The sequence below is a fragment of the Phascolarctos cinereus genome, unplaced genomic scaffold (assembly GCF_003287225.1).
Source record: "Phascolarctos cinereus isolate Bilbo 61053 unplaced genomic scaffold, phaCin_HiC Scaffold_2;HRSCAF=192, whole genome shotgun sequence".
Classification (NCBI taxonomy): Eukaryota; Metazoa; Chordata; class Mammalia; order Diprotodontia; family Phascolarctidae; genus Phascolarctos; species Phascolarctos cinereus.
Genome location: NW_027555625.1, coordinates 291982282 through 291997267, shown reverse-complemented (window position 1 = coordinate 291997267; position 14986 = coordinate 291982282). Strand labels below are relative to the sequence as shown.

General features: G+C 34.3%; 1 protein-coding gene across 1 annotated transcript in view; it reads left to right on the top strand.

Moving 5' to 3' along the window:
- The window catches only part of CEP89 (centrosomal protein 89), a 158278-nt gene that overhangs the window by 4136 nt on the left and 139156 nt on the right, over positions 1-14986 (top strand). Inside the window, 4 exon segments of the mRNA XM_020985037.2 lie at positions 452-558; positions 5194-5355; positions 6376-6577; positions 13472-13574. Of these exon segments, the coding sequence (XP_020840696.1) occupies positions 452-558; positions 5194-5355; positions 6376-6577; positions 13472-13574 (574 nt within the window).

Sequence of the window (14986 nt, the reverse complement as noted above, 5' to 3'; positions counted from 1 at the left end):
CTAATTTTCTTGAGGAAAACTCTTGTCTTTTCTATTCCATTGCTTTCTTCTATTTCTTCTCATTGCTTATTCCATCCAGGAGGGATCTCATAGTATGAGACTCCAGCAAAAAAACCATCACAGTTTCCCCTTCTCATCTTCTTCCTTTCCTCCCTCTAACTTTAGCTTAATATTTAAATACATTCCCTGAGCATACACTAATTGTTATTTGGGAGAGATGTCTAGGACGTGAGTTGGGTGACTGAGGCTAGTCCGCAGTTAGGCATTTGCTGTAGCTGATTTAGTACAGATATGTATTTTTTTTAATTCTTTCTTGGCTCTGAATGTATGGCAAACCAAATGTTAAGTGAGCGTCTTCACCGTATGAGTTTATTTTCTAACTTTTATGATTTTTTCTAACTTTTATGTTCTTCAGAGTTCCTGACTACTTGATATTTTTTTGTTTGTCTAGAAACACATAATTCATGGCCTTGTTCCTGCAGCTACCATAGCACCCAGACCAGCAGTTCCTCGAACACCTCCACCTCGTAGTCCAGATCCTTCTCCAGAAAGACCTAGGTTAGTTTAAATTTTGTTTTAACTCTGTTGTGCACAGTGTAAACTAATCAAGTAAAAAATATTTTTTATGTGCCATGCACTGTCCTAAGCACTAGAGATATAAAGAAAGGCAGAAAACATTCTCTGCTTTCAAGGAATTTGTAAACTCTTGGGGGAGACAACATACAAACAACTGTGTAAACAAAATACATACCGGCTAAATTGGAGATAACAGGGGGAAGGCACAGAATTAAAGGGAACTGAAAAAGGCTTCTTGTAGAAACTGGTATTTTAGCTGAGATTTGAAGGAATCTAGGGAAGCTGAGAAGCAGAGGTGGGGAGGGACAACCAGGGAAAATGCCTGGCTGGGAGTATCTTGTTCAAGAACAGCAGGGAGACCAGCATCCCTAGGAAGGGTAGTAAGGAGAAATTTTTTTGTGTATGTGTCTAATTTTTACTAAGAATTGACACCGTGTGGTAGGTAGAGTCCTAGGCTTGGAGTTAGGAAGACTGATTCCTTTTGAACCTTGCATGTGACATGGGCTGGTCATGTGACCATGGCAAGTCATTTAAAGTCTCCCAATCTCCCACTTGCTTCTCTGAGCAACTTTATAAATGGTTTGAGACACTGGGAGTGCCTATACTAAAGAAATCACAGGTTAGAATTACTAATGTATGTCTCTTTCCCCCTGGAAGATTATTAGCTCCTTTATGGCAAAGATTGTGTTATTTTCATCCCTAGTGCTCTTCATATAGAAATATCAAATAAATTTAATGTTGAATTGAGAAGAAAATTGATGAACAAGAATGATGATTTATTAATTTTATATTGAGAAACAAAACTGCCAAATGGACAGAAATAGACATATTGTTTGCTTAGTGCATTTTTTTCTTTCTCCTTTGCAGGTAAATTTATTTAGGAAATCAAATTTATTGGTTCTGTATTTAGAATTAAAGTAACAAATACTTAGTCTGGGATTCAGGACTCTCCACAGTCTGGTTGCCTTATCTTTCCAGCCCTATCTCCTTCCATTCTACACTCCAGTCAAACAGGGCTATTTATACTCTCCTGTGTATGTCTCATCTTTTTTTAACTTTGTGCCTTTTTTCATTCCTGTGCTTGAAATGCCTTTTTCCCATGGCTGTCTTAATAAGGTTAAACTGCTTACATTCCTACATGGGAAGATGATGCTTATAAATCATAAGAACTTTCTCATTATTAGGGCAGTTGGAGTATATATAGACAGAGGGCACAGGTGTAAGCTGAATATGATGGGATATCTAAAAAAGTAAAATTAAGGGGTGAGAAAGAAGAATGCACTGGAAGAAAGGGAAAGGATAATGGGGTAAATTATCTCACATAAAAGAGGCAAGAAAGAGCTTCTACAGTGGAATAGGACTCTACATACCACATGCAGGGGATGGTAGGCAGTGCTTGAATCTTACTCTTATCAGAATGGCTCAAAGAGGGAATAATGTACACACTCAGATATAGAAATCTATTTTAACCTACAGCAAAGTAGGAGGGAAAGGGGATAAAAGAATGGGGTGAATGGGACTGATAGTAGGGAGGACAAATTAGGGGAGGTAAAAGTCAGAAGCAAAATACTTTTGAGGATGGACAGGGTGAAAGGAGAGAGAATAGAGTAAACGGAAATAAGATAGAGGGAAATATGGTTCAATCATAACTGTAAAAATTTTTTTGAAGCAGGTTTCTCTGATAAGGACTATTTCTCAAATACATAGAGAACTGAATCAAATTTATAAAAATAAAAGCCATTCCCCAATTGATAAATGGTCAAAAGATATGAACAGTCAGTTTTCAGATGAAGTAATCAAAGCTGTCTATACGGGGCAGCTTGGTGGTACAGTGGATTGAGCTCTGGCCTTGGGGTTGGGAAGACCTGAATTCAAATCTAGTCTCAGACACATAACGCTCACTCGCTGTGTGACCCTGGGCAAGTCATTTAATCCCATTGCCTCAAAAAAAAAAAGCTGTCTATAGCTATATGAAAAAATGCTCTAAATCACTATTGATTAGAGAAATGCAACTGAAAAACAATTCTGAGGTATTATCTTATACTTTTTAGATTGGCTAATAGGACAGAAAAGGAAAATGACAGATGTTGGAGGGGATGTGGGAAAATTGAGATACTAATGCAGTGTTGGGAGTTCTGAACTGATTCACCTGTTATGTAGAGCAATTTGGAACTAGATTGAAAGGGTTATAAAACCATGCATACCCTTTGACCCAGCAATACCACTACTAGGTCTGTATACCAAAAGAAATAAAAAAGCAAAAAGGAAAAGGACCTATATGTACAAAAATATTTATAGCAGCTCTTTTAATAGTGGCAAAGAAATAGAAATTGAGGGGATGTTCATCACTTGGGAAATGGCTGAACTAGTTGTGGTATAGGATTATGATGCAATACTGTTGTGCTATAAGAAATGATGAGCAGGTTCTTTTCAGAAAAACCTGGGGAGATTTATAATAACTGATGCAAAGTGAAATTAGTAGAACCAGGAGAACATTGTACACAGTGATAGCAATATTGTAAGATATTCAACTGTGATGATTGATTTACCTATTCTCAGCAATACAATGATCTAAGACAGCTCTGAAGGACCTATGATGAAAAATGCTATCCATCCTCAGAGAAAGAATTGATAGAGTCTGAATACAGATAAAAGCATACTTTTTAAAACTTTTTCTTTTTATGTTTTCTTTTATGCCATTATTAATATGGAAATATGTTTTGTATGACCACACATGTATAACACGTATTAATGTACATATGTTAAATTACACATGTATTAAATTTCTTGCCTTCTCCATGAGGGGGGTGGGAAGGGAGGGAGAGAATTTGTCACTCAAAATTTTAAAAACAAATGTGTTAAAAATTGTTTTTACATGTAACGGGAAAAATAAAACACTAAAAAAAAGATTGTGGTTAAGAAGGGGCATTTTGGAGGAAAAGATAATATTCTGTTTTGAACTTGTTGAATTTAGTTGCTTATGGGATATCTGGGTGTAAATATTCAACAGGTGGTTTCTAAGTTTTTAAAGTTTATCAAGTTTTCCTCTACTTTCACTGAATTTTTTTAGCTTACTTTGCTTCTTCTGCCATTTTTCTTTCAGCAGGATTTTTTTTTTTGAGGCAGTTGGGGTTAAGTGACTTGCCCAGGGTCACATAGCTAGTGAGTGTCAGGTGTCTGGTCTGAGACTGGATTTGAACTCAGGTCCACCTGACGCCCAGGGCTGGCATTCTATATCCACTGCACCACCTAGCTGCCCCTTCAGCAGGATAATTCTTTAAAAAACATTCTTTAATCAGTATTTTTTGTTTTTCTATCAGCTTAATTTCCAAATAAGCCTACAATTCTTAGAGAGTCATCTCTAGTACTAAAGAAGCAAAATTAAAGCAGTTAAGCAAAATTAACTAACAACCAATGTTAAGTAACATATCAACTGTGTCTGATAGTATATTAAATTTTCCACACCCATGGTCCATTTGCTTCTACAAAGAAGGGAGGAAAGTAGAGCAAGACAATTCTATTCTTCATTTAAAATATTTATTTATATTATCTATGTTGCTGAATTTTATTATCATCTAATCTTATTCCCCTTAAAAAAATAACAGCAACAAACATCTCAGTTCTTCTCACTGTGGCCATATCTTCCTTTATTTCTTATACTCTGCTTTTTGCTGTAGCTTCATTTCTTGTGGCTTCATTAATATTAATTTATTGTTCTTTTCTTCATATGCCTTCTTAGATTTCTTTTATTCCATAATTTTATAAATTGCATACAAGTTTTCTTTTTTGAAAAGAAAAGTTTCTTTTATTGTTCCTTTTTTCATGATGATTTTCTTTTGATATTTTGAGGTTATCTTTTTTGACAAAATTGTGTGGTGTTTTTTTTTTAAGGATTTAGATTATGGAGCAGAACTGTCATAATAACCATTGCTAATATTGCCAAAAGTCTCTTTAATATCTTCTTTTCATTATTTAGTAACTTAGCTATAAAACTCAGAAGCTTCATAATCAAGATAAAAAAATTCAATACAGATATGGGGGATCCAAATGAAGGGATCTTATCTACAATAATGATTTAGGTGATTTGTACCAAAATTTAAAAAAAAAATTCTAGACTAATGTGTGTCTTGTCAGAAATTTAAAATGATACACACAGACACACACACACACACACACACACACTTTTTTTTTTTTGGTTAGGCAGTGGGCTTAAGTGACTTGCCCAGGGTCACACAGCTAGTAAGTGTTATGTGTCTGAGGCCAGATTTGAACTCAGATCCTCCTGACTCTGAGGCTGGAGTTCTGTCTACTTCACCACCTACCCGCCCCTGTTATATATATTTTAATCATATAGATATATTTTTATGTATTTTCAACTGATCTTTGCCATTAGTAATGCATGAATATTACAAAAGCGATATATATATATTTAAAATATAGCTTATCTTTCTGTTATGTATATATATATGTACATACATATATATACACATATACATGTACATATACATGCACACACATATGTCATCATTTTTTGCTTGGTTGAGGTACCAATGTATGCCTTCAGAACCTATCTTCATGGGTTAATGTTTAACTGTTTTATATTTATATCTTATCTAGATCTGCCCTTGCTGCAGCCATCCTGGTGTCCACATTAACCGGAAGGACTTTCGCTATTCCTCAGCCTACTCGTAGATCACATTCTGAAAGTGATACAACATACCTGGAAGGAGATAGTGGCGTCATTGAACCTTATGCAACTGTAACCGAGTTCAGACCTGGGTAGCATCATATTTCTGTTATGTTTTGTTTTGTTTTGTTTCTTGTAACAGTTAACCCTAAAGATACGGTTTGATAGAGGCTTTTTTTTTGGAAAATATTAATACTAAATTTTCATTACAACAGATTGAAAAGAGGGTGGCCCTCTTTCCTTTCTAATATTGTTACCAGATAGCTGAATAAATATTGGATCAAAGTAGAGCTCTATTTTGTTATCTCAGTTTGCTTTAACATTTTTTATGCACTAATTACATATAAGGGTCTTTGCTAGTTGCTCTGGATACATGTCAAGAAGTTTATATTCTGTTTAGGGATTCAGCATGTGTGGTGTAAGGTTCAGTTGTAACTCCAGTGCTTAGCACAATGCCTGACCAAAGGGGGAAGACTGGAGGGAGGAAAACCAGTTAGGAAGCTATTGTGATAGTCTAGTTGAAAGGTGAGAGAGGTGCTTCAACTAGGTTGGTAATAGTATGAATAAAGAGAAGGGCACAGTTGTGACCACTGTGAAGGATAGTCAAATGGATTTGTCATTTGATTGGCTTACCTACTGAGAATAAAATTTTCCTTAAGATGGACCTCAATATTTCACTGAAAACCAAATTGTTTTTGTGCTTAGCATGAGAACCTCTTGTTTAAGGCATAAGAAAAAAAAGCCCAATCATTTATGGTCTGTTATGATTTAAATTTAGAGACATCTCATCGATCAGTCCTAGTAAATTTTCCTTAAAAATTTTCTTCCTTTTTGATATTATTGGGCTGTTTTCTTATGCTTTAATAATTCTAGATGATGGTAGATTGAGATTTTTGTCGATTCTGTTTTAAAATAAATATATGAAGAATTATTTTTATGTAGTTCATGAAAACATATTAAGATTTGAACTTTTCTTTCTTACAGATATGAATGTTCTTAGGTGCTTGTAGTATAAACGGTTTCCACAGGGTATTTTGCATTTTAGCAGATGAAGTATAAGTATTAAATGGTTTATTTTAAACTCTTTTAAAATATTGTGTTTTCATTCATAGACCAGAGTGGCCAGATGTGCAGGAAAAAAGATATTCTTTACCAGCCTTTAAAATGTCAGGCTATAGTGAGGATGAAGATGAAGATGAAGATGTTGAGACATATCTCTCTGACAGTTACAGTGAACGTATTGATCTCAGTACTCAGAAAAAAGAAAACAATTTTGAGGATGCTATTTACGCTGTTCCACACAGAAGTAAAAAGGTATTTTTTGCATCTTAAAAAATTTCTGTACCCTGAAAATATTTCTGTGGTGAATTATTTTCAGAATTGTTAATCTGTTTTGTTATTGATGGTAATTATTTTCAACATGAGTTGCCTTCTTTTTAAAAATTATAAGTGTAAACTATTGACAGAAACCTAGTCATAAATTTTAAATGCTCTAATTCTATTCTAAACTTTACCATCCATTCACGTTTTTTCTAATTAAATTTTATTTTGAAACAAAGATCTTTTCCTTCCCATTTCCCTTCCTTTCCCCACCAGCCTTGAGAAAGCAAGAAAAATCAAGCCACTGTTATAAACATGTGCAGTAGAGCAAAACACATTTCCCCCATGGGCCATATTCAAAAGAATACTTTTACGCATCGTTGCAGAAGCTACCTTTTGAATTCTGCTTCAGGCTCTTCAAAATTTCAAATATGCGTTTCCTTGTATTGACATAGTCATTTGAACTGTTTGTCATTGTCAAAGAGTATATTTGTCATTTTTGTAATTATGGTATTCTGTTGTATTCACATACACAGTTTGCTTGGCCAGTCTCCTTTTTGTAAGGTATTTAGGGTGTTTTCCAAAAGGTTTTTTGTAATTGCTATGAAAACTGAAGACCATCAGTATTAATTAACTGAAATTTTATTTCTTTAGCCTCCTAAGTCTTTCAAAGATAGAAGGGTAAGCTCTTTCATCACTGTATTCCTAGTAATTAGGAATTCCCTATTCTGTAGTAGGTGTTTGAAAAACATTAAGATCATTATCATAATAAAAACTAATAATTATACACAGTGCTTTACTGTGTTATTTACAAAGTTCTTCACAAATATTATCTTTTTTTGATCCCTTGTGAGGGACTTAAGAGATGAAAGACAAGAGGAAACTGAGGCCCAGAGAGGTTAAATGACTTGATTGGTTTGCATCAACAGTATGTAGCACAGTTCATATTCAAACAAGTTCCTGTGACTATAAATCCAGAATTCTTTGTATTGCACTATGCTGCTTGTTTGTTTTAATTCCTATCTTTTCTTCTTAATTTATATTTTTCACATAAAGGTAGTAATATTGAACTATTCTTTGTTATCTAAATCTAATTTTCTGTTAATTGCCAGTGTTCCTCAGTCATGACTTTAGATAGTGTATCAAAAGTTTGCCCTTATGTCAAATGTTAGGAGTTGGAACTTCAGTCATTTCTTGTATTGGTGATTTTTAAAGTACTCTTCTAGTATTTTTCTGTATCTCAGTTTATTAAGCCTTATGCTTTCGGAAATCTGTAAATAAGAAGTTTAATTTTTTTATGGAAACTGGACATATTTTTTTCTCATCTTCCTTTTTGTTGATTATAATCAGTTGTTTCTTGTTGAAAATTAAAGTTTGAAATTGATTTTTCCCTTTGATTCTCTGTGTACTATGTGCATACTTGTGCCTTTAGCATTTAACCTGTTTTCTATTGATTTGAAAACAATGCCTTTCCCAGTTGTTAAATGTGGCCACATCAGGAGTGTCAATCATGTTTAGTCATCATTTCTTTTTTTTTTAGTGTAGTTTTTTAAAAAACTCTGTTTTTTTCCAATAACATTTAAAAACAGTTCTTAACATTCGTTTTTTAAAATTTTGAGTTCCAAATTCTCTCCGTCCCTTCCTCTACTAGCCTTTCATTTGAGAAGGCAAGCAATTTGGTATAGGATGTACGTGGGCAGTCATGCAAAAAATGTTTCCATATTCGCTATTTTGTGAAAGGAAACACAAAGATAAAACAAAAAAACCAAGAAAATAAAGAAATATGCATTCAGATTCCATCCATTTTTTTTCTTTGGAGGTGGATAGTCCTTCAGAACTCAGTAGATATGAGTCCTTCAGAACAATTAGATAATTGTTTTACTGAGAATAGCTAAGTCATTCACAGCTGATCATCTTACAGTATTGCTGTTACTGTGTACAGTGTTCTGGTTCTGCTCATTTCACTTTATATCAGTTATGTAAGTCTTAGCAAGTTTTTCTGAGAACATTCTGCTCATCATTTCTTATTGCACAATACTATTCCATCATAATTATCTACTACAATTTGTTCAGCCATTCCCCAATTGATGAACATCCCCTCAATTTCCGCTTCTTTGCCACCATAAAAGGAGCTGCTATAACTATTTTTATACATATAGATCCTTTTCTCTTTTCTTTTCCTTTTTAAAAAATCTCTTTGAGATTAGGAGTGGTATTGCTTAGTCAAAGTGTATGCACAGTTTTATAAACCTTTGGGCATAGTTTCAAGTTGCTCTGTAGAATAATGGGATCAGTGTCTAACAACAGTTCATTAGTGTCCCAATTTTCCCACATCCCCTTAATATTTGTCATTTTTCTTTTCTGTCATATTAACCAATCTGATAGGTGTGAGGTCATGCTTCAGAGTTGTTTTAATATACATTTATCTAATCAACAGTGATTTAGGAGCATTTTTTTCATATAACTGTAGGTAGCTTTTGTGCTTCTTTTATGTGAGATAATTTATCCCATTCTAACTCTCCCTTTCCCTTCCTCTTTCTCAACCCTTAATTTTATTTTTTAGGTAACCATCCCATCATATTCAGCTCACACCTGTGCCCTCTGTCTATGTATACTCCTTCTTACTGCCCTAATAATGAGAAGGTTCTTGGGAGTTACAAGAATCATCTTCCTGTGTCAGAATGTAAATAGTTGAACCTTATTGATTCCCTTATAATTTCTCTTTCCTGTTTACCTTTTTATGCTTCTCTTGAGTCTTGTATTTGAAAGTCACATTTTCTGTTCAGTGCTGGTTTTTTCATCAGGGATGCTTGAAAGTCCTCTATTTCATTTAATATCCATTTTTTCTTCCGAAGTATTATACTCAGTTTTGCTGGGTAAGTTATTCTTAGTTGTAATCCTGGCTCCTTTGCCCTCTGGAGTGTCCTATTCCAAGTCTTCTGATTTTTTAATGTAGAAGCTGCTAAATCTTGTGCTACCCTCATCATGGCTTCATGATATTTGAATTGTTTCTTTCTGGCAGCTTGCAATATTTTCTCCTTAACCTGGGAGCTCTGGATATTCCTGGGAGTTTTCATTTTGGGATCTCTTTCAGGAGGTGATCAGTGGATTCTTTGAATTTCTGTTTACCCTGTGGTTCTAGAATATCAGGGCAGTTTTTCTTGGTAATTTTTCTAAATATGATGTCTAGGCTTTTTTTGCTCATGGCTTTTGGGTAGTCCAATAATTCTTAACTAATTTTGTCTGGATCTCTTTTCCAGGTCAGTTGTTTTTCCAGTGAGAGATTTTATATCGTCTTCTCTTTTTTTTTTTCATTCTTTTGATTTTGTTTGTTTCTTGATGTCTCATGGAGTCATTAACTTCCACTTGCCCAGTTCTAATTTTTAAGGAATTATTTTCTTCAGTGAACTTTTGTACTTCCTTTTCCATTCCGTCAATTTTGCTTTTTAAGGAGTTCCTCTCTTCAGTGAATTCTATACCTGTTTTTCCATGTGGCCAGTTCTGCTTTTTAAGATGTTCTTCTCTGCAGTGAATTTTGTCCATCTTTTTTCATTTGATCAATTTTGTTTTTCAAGGCATTCTCCTCATTGGATTTTTGTAACTCTTTTACCATTTGGCCTATTTTTTAAGGTGTTACTTTTTTCAATATTTTTTTTTGATGCTTCCTTTACCAAGCTGTTGATTTTTTTTCCATAATTTTCATGTGTCACTCATTTCTTTTCCCAGTTTTTCCTCTACCTATCTTATTTGATTTTTCAAATCCTTTTCGAGCTCTTCCCCAAATTCTTTATGGGTCTGAGACCAATTTGCATTTTGCTTTCCTGCTTTATATGTACCTGTTTTGACATTTTTTTGTCTGTTGAGTTTGTATTTTGCTCTTCTCTGTCACCATAACAACTTTCCATGGTTAGGTTCTTTTTTTGTTGTTTGCTCATTTTCCCAGCCTATTTTTTGACTTTTAACTCAGGCTCTGCTCCCATTGTGGAGGGGGCACCATCCCATGGTTCAGCTTTTTCATGTTGCTGCTTTCAGAAATAGTTCTGGGGGGTCTGTAAATTTTCAGCTTTTTCAAGGTGGTATGATCTAAGGAGCTGTGGTCACTGCTTTCCTAGAATGTTCTCCAGCCTGTGAGCAAGCACAAACACTCTTTATCTGTCTTAGAATAGTGATCAGGGTCCCTGCTCCTGCTAGGGAATGCAGCCACTTATAGGTAATGCAACAGAGTGCTATACTCAGTGCTAGTAGAGAGCCTTCTGTAATCTCCTTCTGACTAGTTTTTTGATCCCCTTATGGTCTATAGGCCGAGAGCTCCAGAAGCTGTAGCTGCCTGTTTATATGCCTCTGAGACTTGCTGCTGACTTCCTCAGGTGTGGCCTGCAGTAATGCAGTCTGCGCTAGACTGTGCTCCATTCTCACCTCAGTGAGACAGAACTTTACAGTTGACTTTCTAAGTTGTTGTTGGCTTGAAAATTGTTTCACCTCGTCCTTTTTTGCAGGGTGGGGTCTGCCACTTCAGTATTTGTTTTGAGTAATTATTTTTAACAGTTTTTGGAGGGGAATTTGGGAGAGCTCAGGTGAGTCCCTGACTTTGTTCTGCCGTCTTGCCTGTCCCTAGTCTAGTCATCATTTCAAAGTGGAACTTGAGCTTGACCAGGAAATTTTGACTTGACTTTGACAGTTTGGACTTATATCTAATTTTCTGAAAAGAAATTTTTTGAGGGGTCTTTTAGGGGTAGGGAGGGAAACTAGACTATATAATGTTTAATGCCTTTTCATTAGCTTCTTGTAATCACTGCTGTGGTATAAATGTATGCTTTTAGTCATTTAGCTATCGTGTATTGACCTATTACTTTGTACTTAAGGAGCCCTGGTGCATGCTTTTTATAGAAATGACCAAAAATATCTTATTTAACCTTTATTTAAAGTTGTATAAATGATTTGACCATATACTTTATAGAGTGAAACTTTCTGTACTGTATTTAAATCTCTTAAACAGGATAACAGTAGTTAGTCATAGGCAAATACAGTAGGAATTGGAGAAGGAAGGGATTAATTTTTGATATGTTAAGTTTGTGGCAGTGAGTAACATGGGAATGAAGTTCTGGTCAGAGGTTGGGGATAAAGGTTATGACTAGAAGAAATATCAGAAAAACCAAACATAAATGTTTTAACTCTTTAGTCATGTGACAGCCAGAAAACTGTTTATTGTGTTCTGTAAGAAAAAATAATTAACAAATTAAAAATCAAGGTTCATTTAAACTTCCATTTTTAAAGACAGTCATATTTTAACCCTATTCTTGATGATGATGATGATAGCTAGCATTTATATAGCACTTTAAAGTTTGAAAAGCACTTTACAGATATTATCTAACTTTATTCTCATGACTGTCCTGGGATAAGTAAGTGTTATTATTATCCTCATTTTACAGATGAGGAAACTGAGGCTTAGATAATTTAAGCACCTTGTCCAGGGTCACTCAGCTATGAAGTGTATGAGGCCAGATTTGAACTCAGGTCTTCCTCAGTCCAGATGCAACAGTATTGACTGTGTCACATGGGTGCCTCAGATGTCAAATAGTTATAACACATGAAAAATATTTTCTAAGCCTGTATTTCTTGCTCTGAAATGCAAAATGCATGAAATGTGAGCACATTTTCATTTTCTTATGGGTACTAATCAATTTAAAGATAATAACATTACTTAAAGAATTAGCCTGGACAGTAGAATTTCATATAAAATCCTAATTAATTTACTAATTTTTTATTCTTATTATTGGACCATAGTAAGGTGTTTAATTAATTAAAACCATAACATTTTAACCATTGTGGCTTAACATTTGAACTTATCAAGAAAGTGACTTAGAATCTCTCCTTTTATATCTTAGATATGTTCCTGAAAAGATTCATATAATTCATATTAATAAGGTGAATTGCATTTTAAATGTTCTTGGTGAGGTTTGATGTTTAATGTAATTCTTTTCTAGCCTTTGTAAAGCAAATAATTGTTTAGAAATATTTACTGAGAACCTACAATGTCTAGTACAAGGCTTAGTGGTAGTTACTATGAGCCATTTACCATGAGACAGTTACTATGAGTTACTACAGAAACAAGACCTTATCCCAGTACTATTGAAGGTTATAATCTAGTAAGAGAAATAAAACATGTATATGAATGACAATAATACAAGGTAGAATTTGGAAAATACAGTAAGAGAAGTGTAAAGTAGTGTTGTAGTGCAGTCAGGGCAGTTAGGTACATGGAAGAGGAGGTACTGGAGGGACATTTCCTAATTTGTATCTGTATAAATCTAGATTTTAATATACAGTATTAAATTTACTTGAAACAAATTTTAAGAATTTGATTAGGCATTTAATAAAGGTATAGCCATAAAGTGATGTTATTTCTCAACAACCATGCTTAAGATATGTGCTGTTAGTTATGGTTATGACCTCTCATCTCATCTGTCATGCATGTTTAATTTCTGTATGTTTTCTGGTCAGAGTTTAAAAAAAAGCACGTCTGGGATAGGTTCTGTCACAGATAATGAAGCATAAGATATTATTTTTTATTTATTTTTGTTATTTACTTTTGTTGTTTGTTTTTTTATTTTTATATTTTTTATTTAATTTATTTTTTAGTTTATGTATATAATTCTTATCTTTCTAGTATACTTGTAAGCTTGCATCATACTTTTTTTTTTACTAACAAGACTTAGCCTAGAAGTAGTTATAAAATTGGTATTCACTAAATAGTTATTGAACAGTTGAATTTGGCATTGACCTATCAACTACTTAATATGTCAATTTTCCTTCCTGCTGTTATGACAAAGAATGCCTTTTTGCACAGAAGACTCATGTCGTATCTGTTTGCTATCATTTTAAATCTAGGACACAGATCCATTGGTTTTTAGGGCTTATACTGAAAAGGATGGAACTACTTCTGAACAAAGCGAATTCCCAAATTTGGAAGTTGGATCATTGCAAGTGAAAGGTAAGAATTTTTTTTTAAGGTAAAAAATTCCAGTCTAAAAAATGTTACTGTACTTGGAGGGGAAAACATCTTTATTCATTTTGACTTGAGGTATATTAGTACACCTAAGTACCTCTATTTAAAAGCAAAGGAGACATTTTCAAAATGTTTAGCAATGTGTGTTTCTGTATTCTGTTGCATTTTTGGGGTAATGTTTTCAATGTCTTGCCTATATTGTGGTGCCTACAACTGGGCACAGTACTTCAGATGTGGTTTAATCAGGAGTATCATAGGACTATCACTTCTCTCATTCTGGACATCTTCTTTCTCTTAATGCTTCCAAGATGACATTAGCTTTGCTAGTTGCCACACAACACCTTTGACTTATAATGAAACCTCTGGGCATTTTCTTATGTACTCCTTTCTAGCTATGTTGCTCTCCATCTTGTATTTGTGCAATTACTTTTTTTAATCAAAATGCAGTATTTCAGCCTTTTCCCTTTTAAATTATACTGTATTCAGCCTTTCATTCCAGCTTGTCAAATGTTTTTGGATTCATATTCTGTTATCTGTTTGATAATGATCCCTCCCAACTTTGTGTCATGTGCAAATTTGATAAATATGCCATCAGTGCCTTTATCAAAGTCATTAATTAAAAATGTTAAATAACCCAGGACCAAACAATATCCTCCTAGGGGGCAGCTAGGTGGTGCAGTGGATAGAACACTGGCCCTGGAGTCAGGAGGATCTGAGTTCAAATCCAGCCTCAGACATACAACACTTACTAGCTGTGTGACCCTGGGCATGTCACTTAACCCCATTGCCTAACCAAAAAAAATCAACAACAACAACAACAACAACAAAAGAGATAAGAATATCCTCCTAAATCAGTATCAAACTAGCAGTCATTACTGTTCTTTGAGTCTGGTGATTCAACTAGTTCTAAATCCGTTTGATTTCACTGTTGTCTAGTAGTTGTCCATCTTGTCCACAAGAATAGCATGTCAGACTCTATCACATACTTTAACTACAGTCTAGATTTATAGCTTCAGTATTCCCCTGATCTATGAGTTTAGTAATAATCCTATCAAAAAAGGAAATAAGGTTAGCCCAATGTGACCTTTCTTTAAAAAATTTTTTTGATTAAAAACTTAAATACACAAAGAAACACAAAAAGGGGAATTCTGTTTAAAACTGTAAGCTTATTCCGTTTTCCCCACTATGTATATCTTGGTGGTTGGTTTGTTTTTGGTTTTTTTTAATAATTCAAATTTAACATGTTTTTAGACAGTCAGTAAGTATTTATTAAGTACCTGCTGTGTGCAAGGAGCTGTGCTAAGTGCTGGTGAAACAACGAAAGGCAAAAGGTAACCCCTGCCCTTGAGGAGTTCACAGTTTTAGCTAAATCTCTCTCTTCTCCCCGCCCCCCCAAT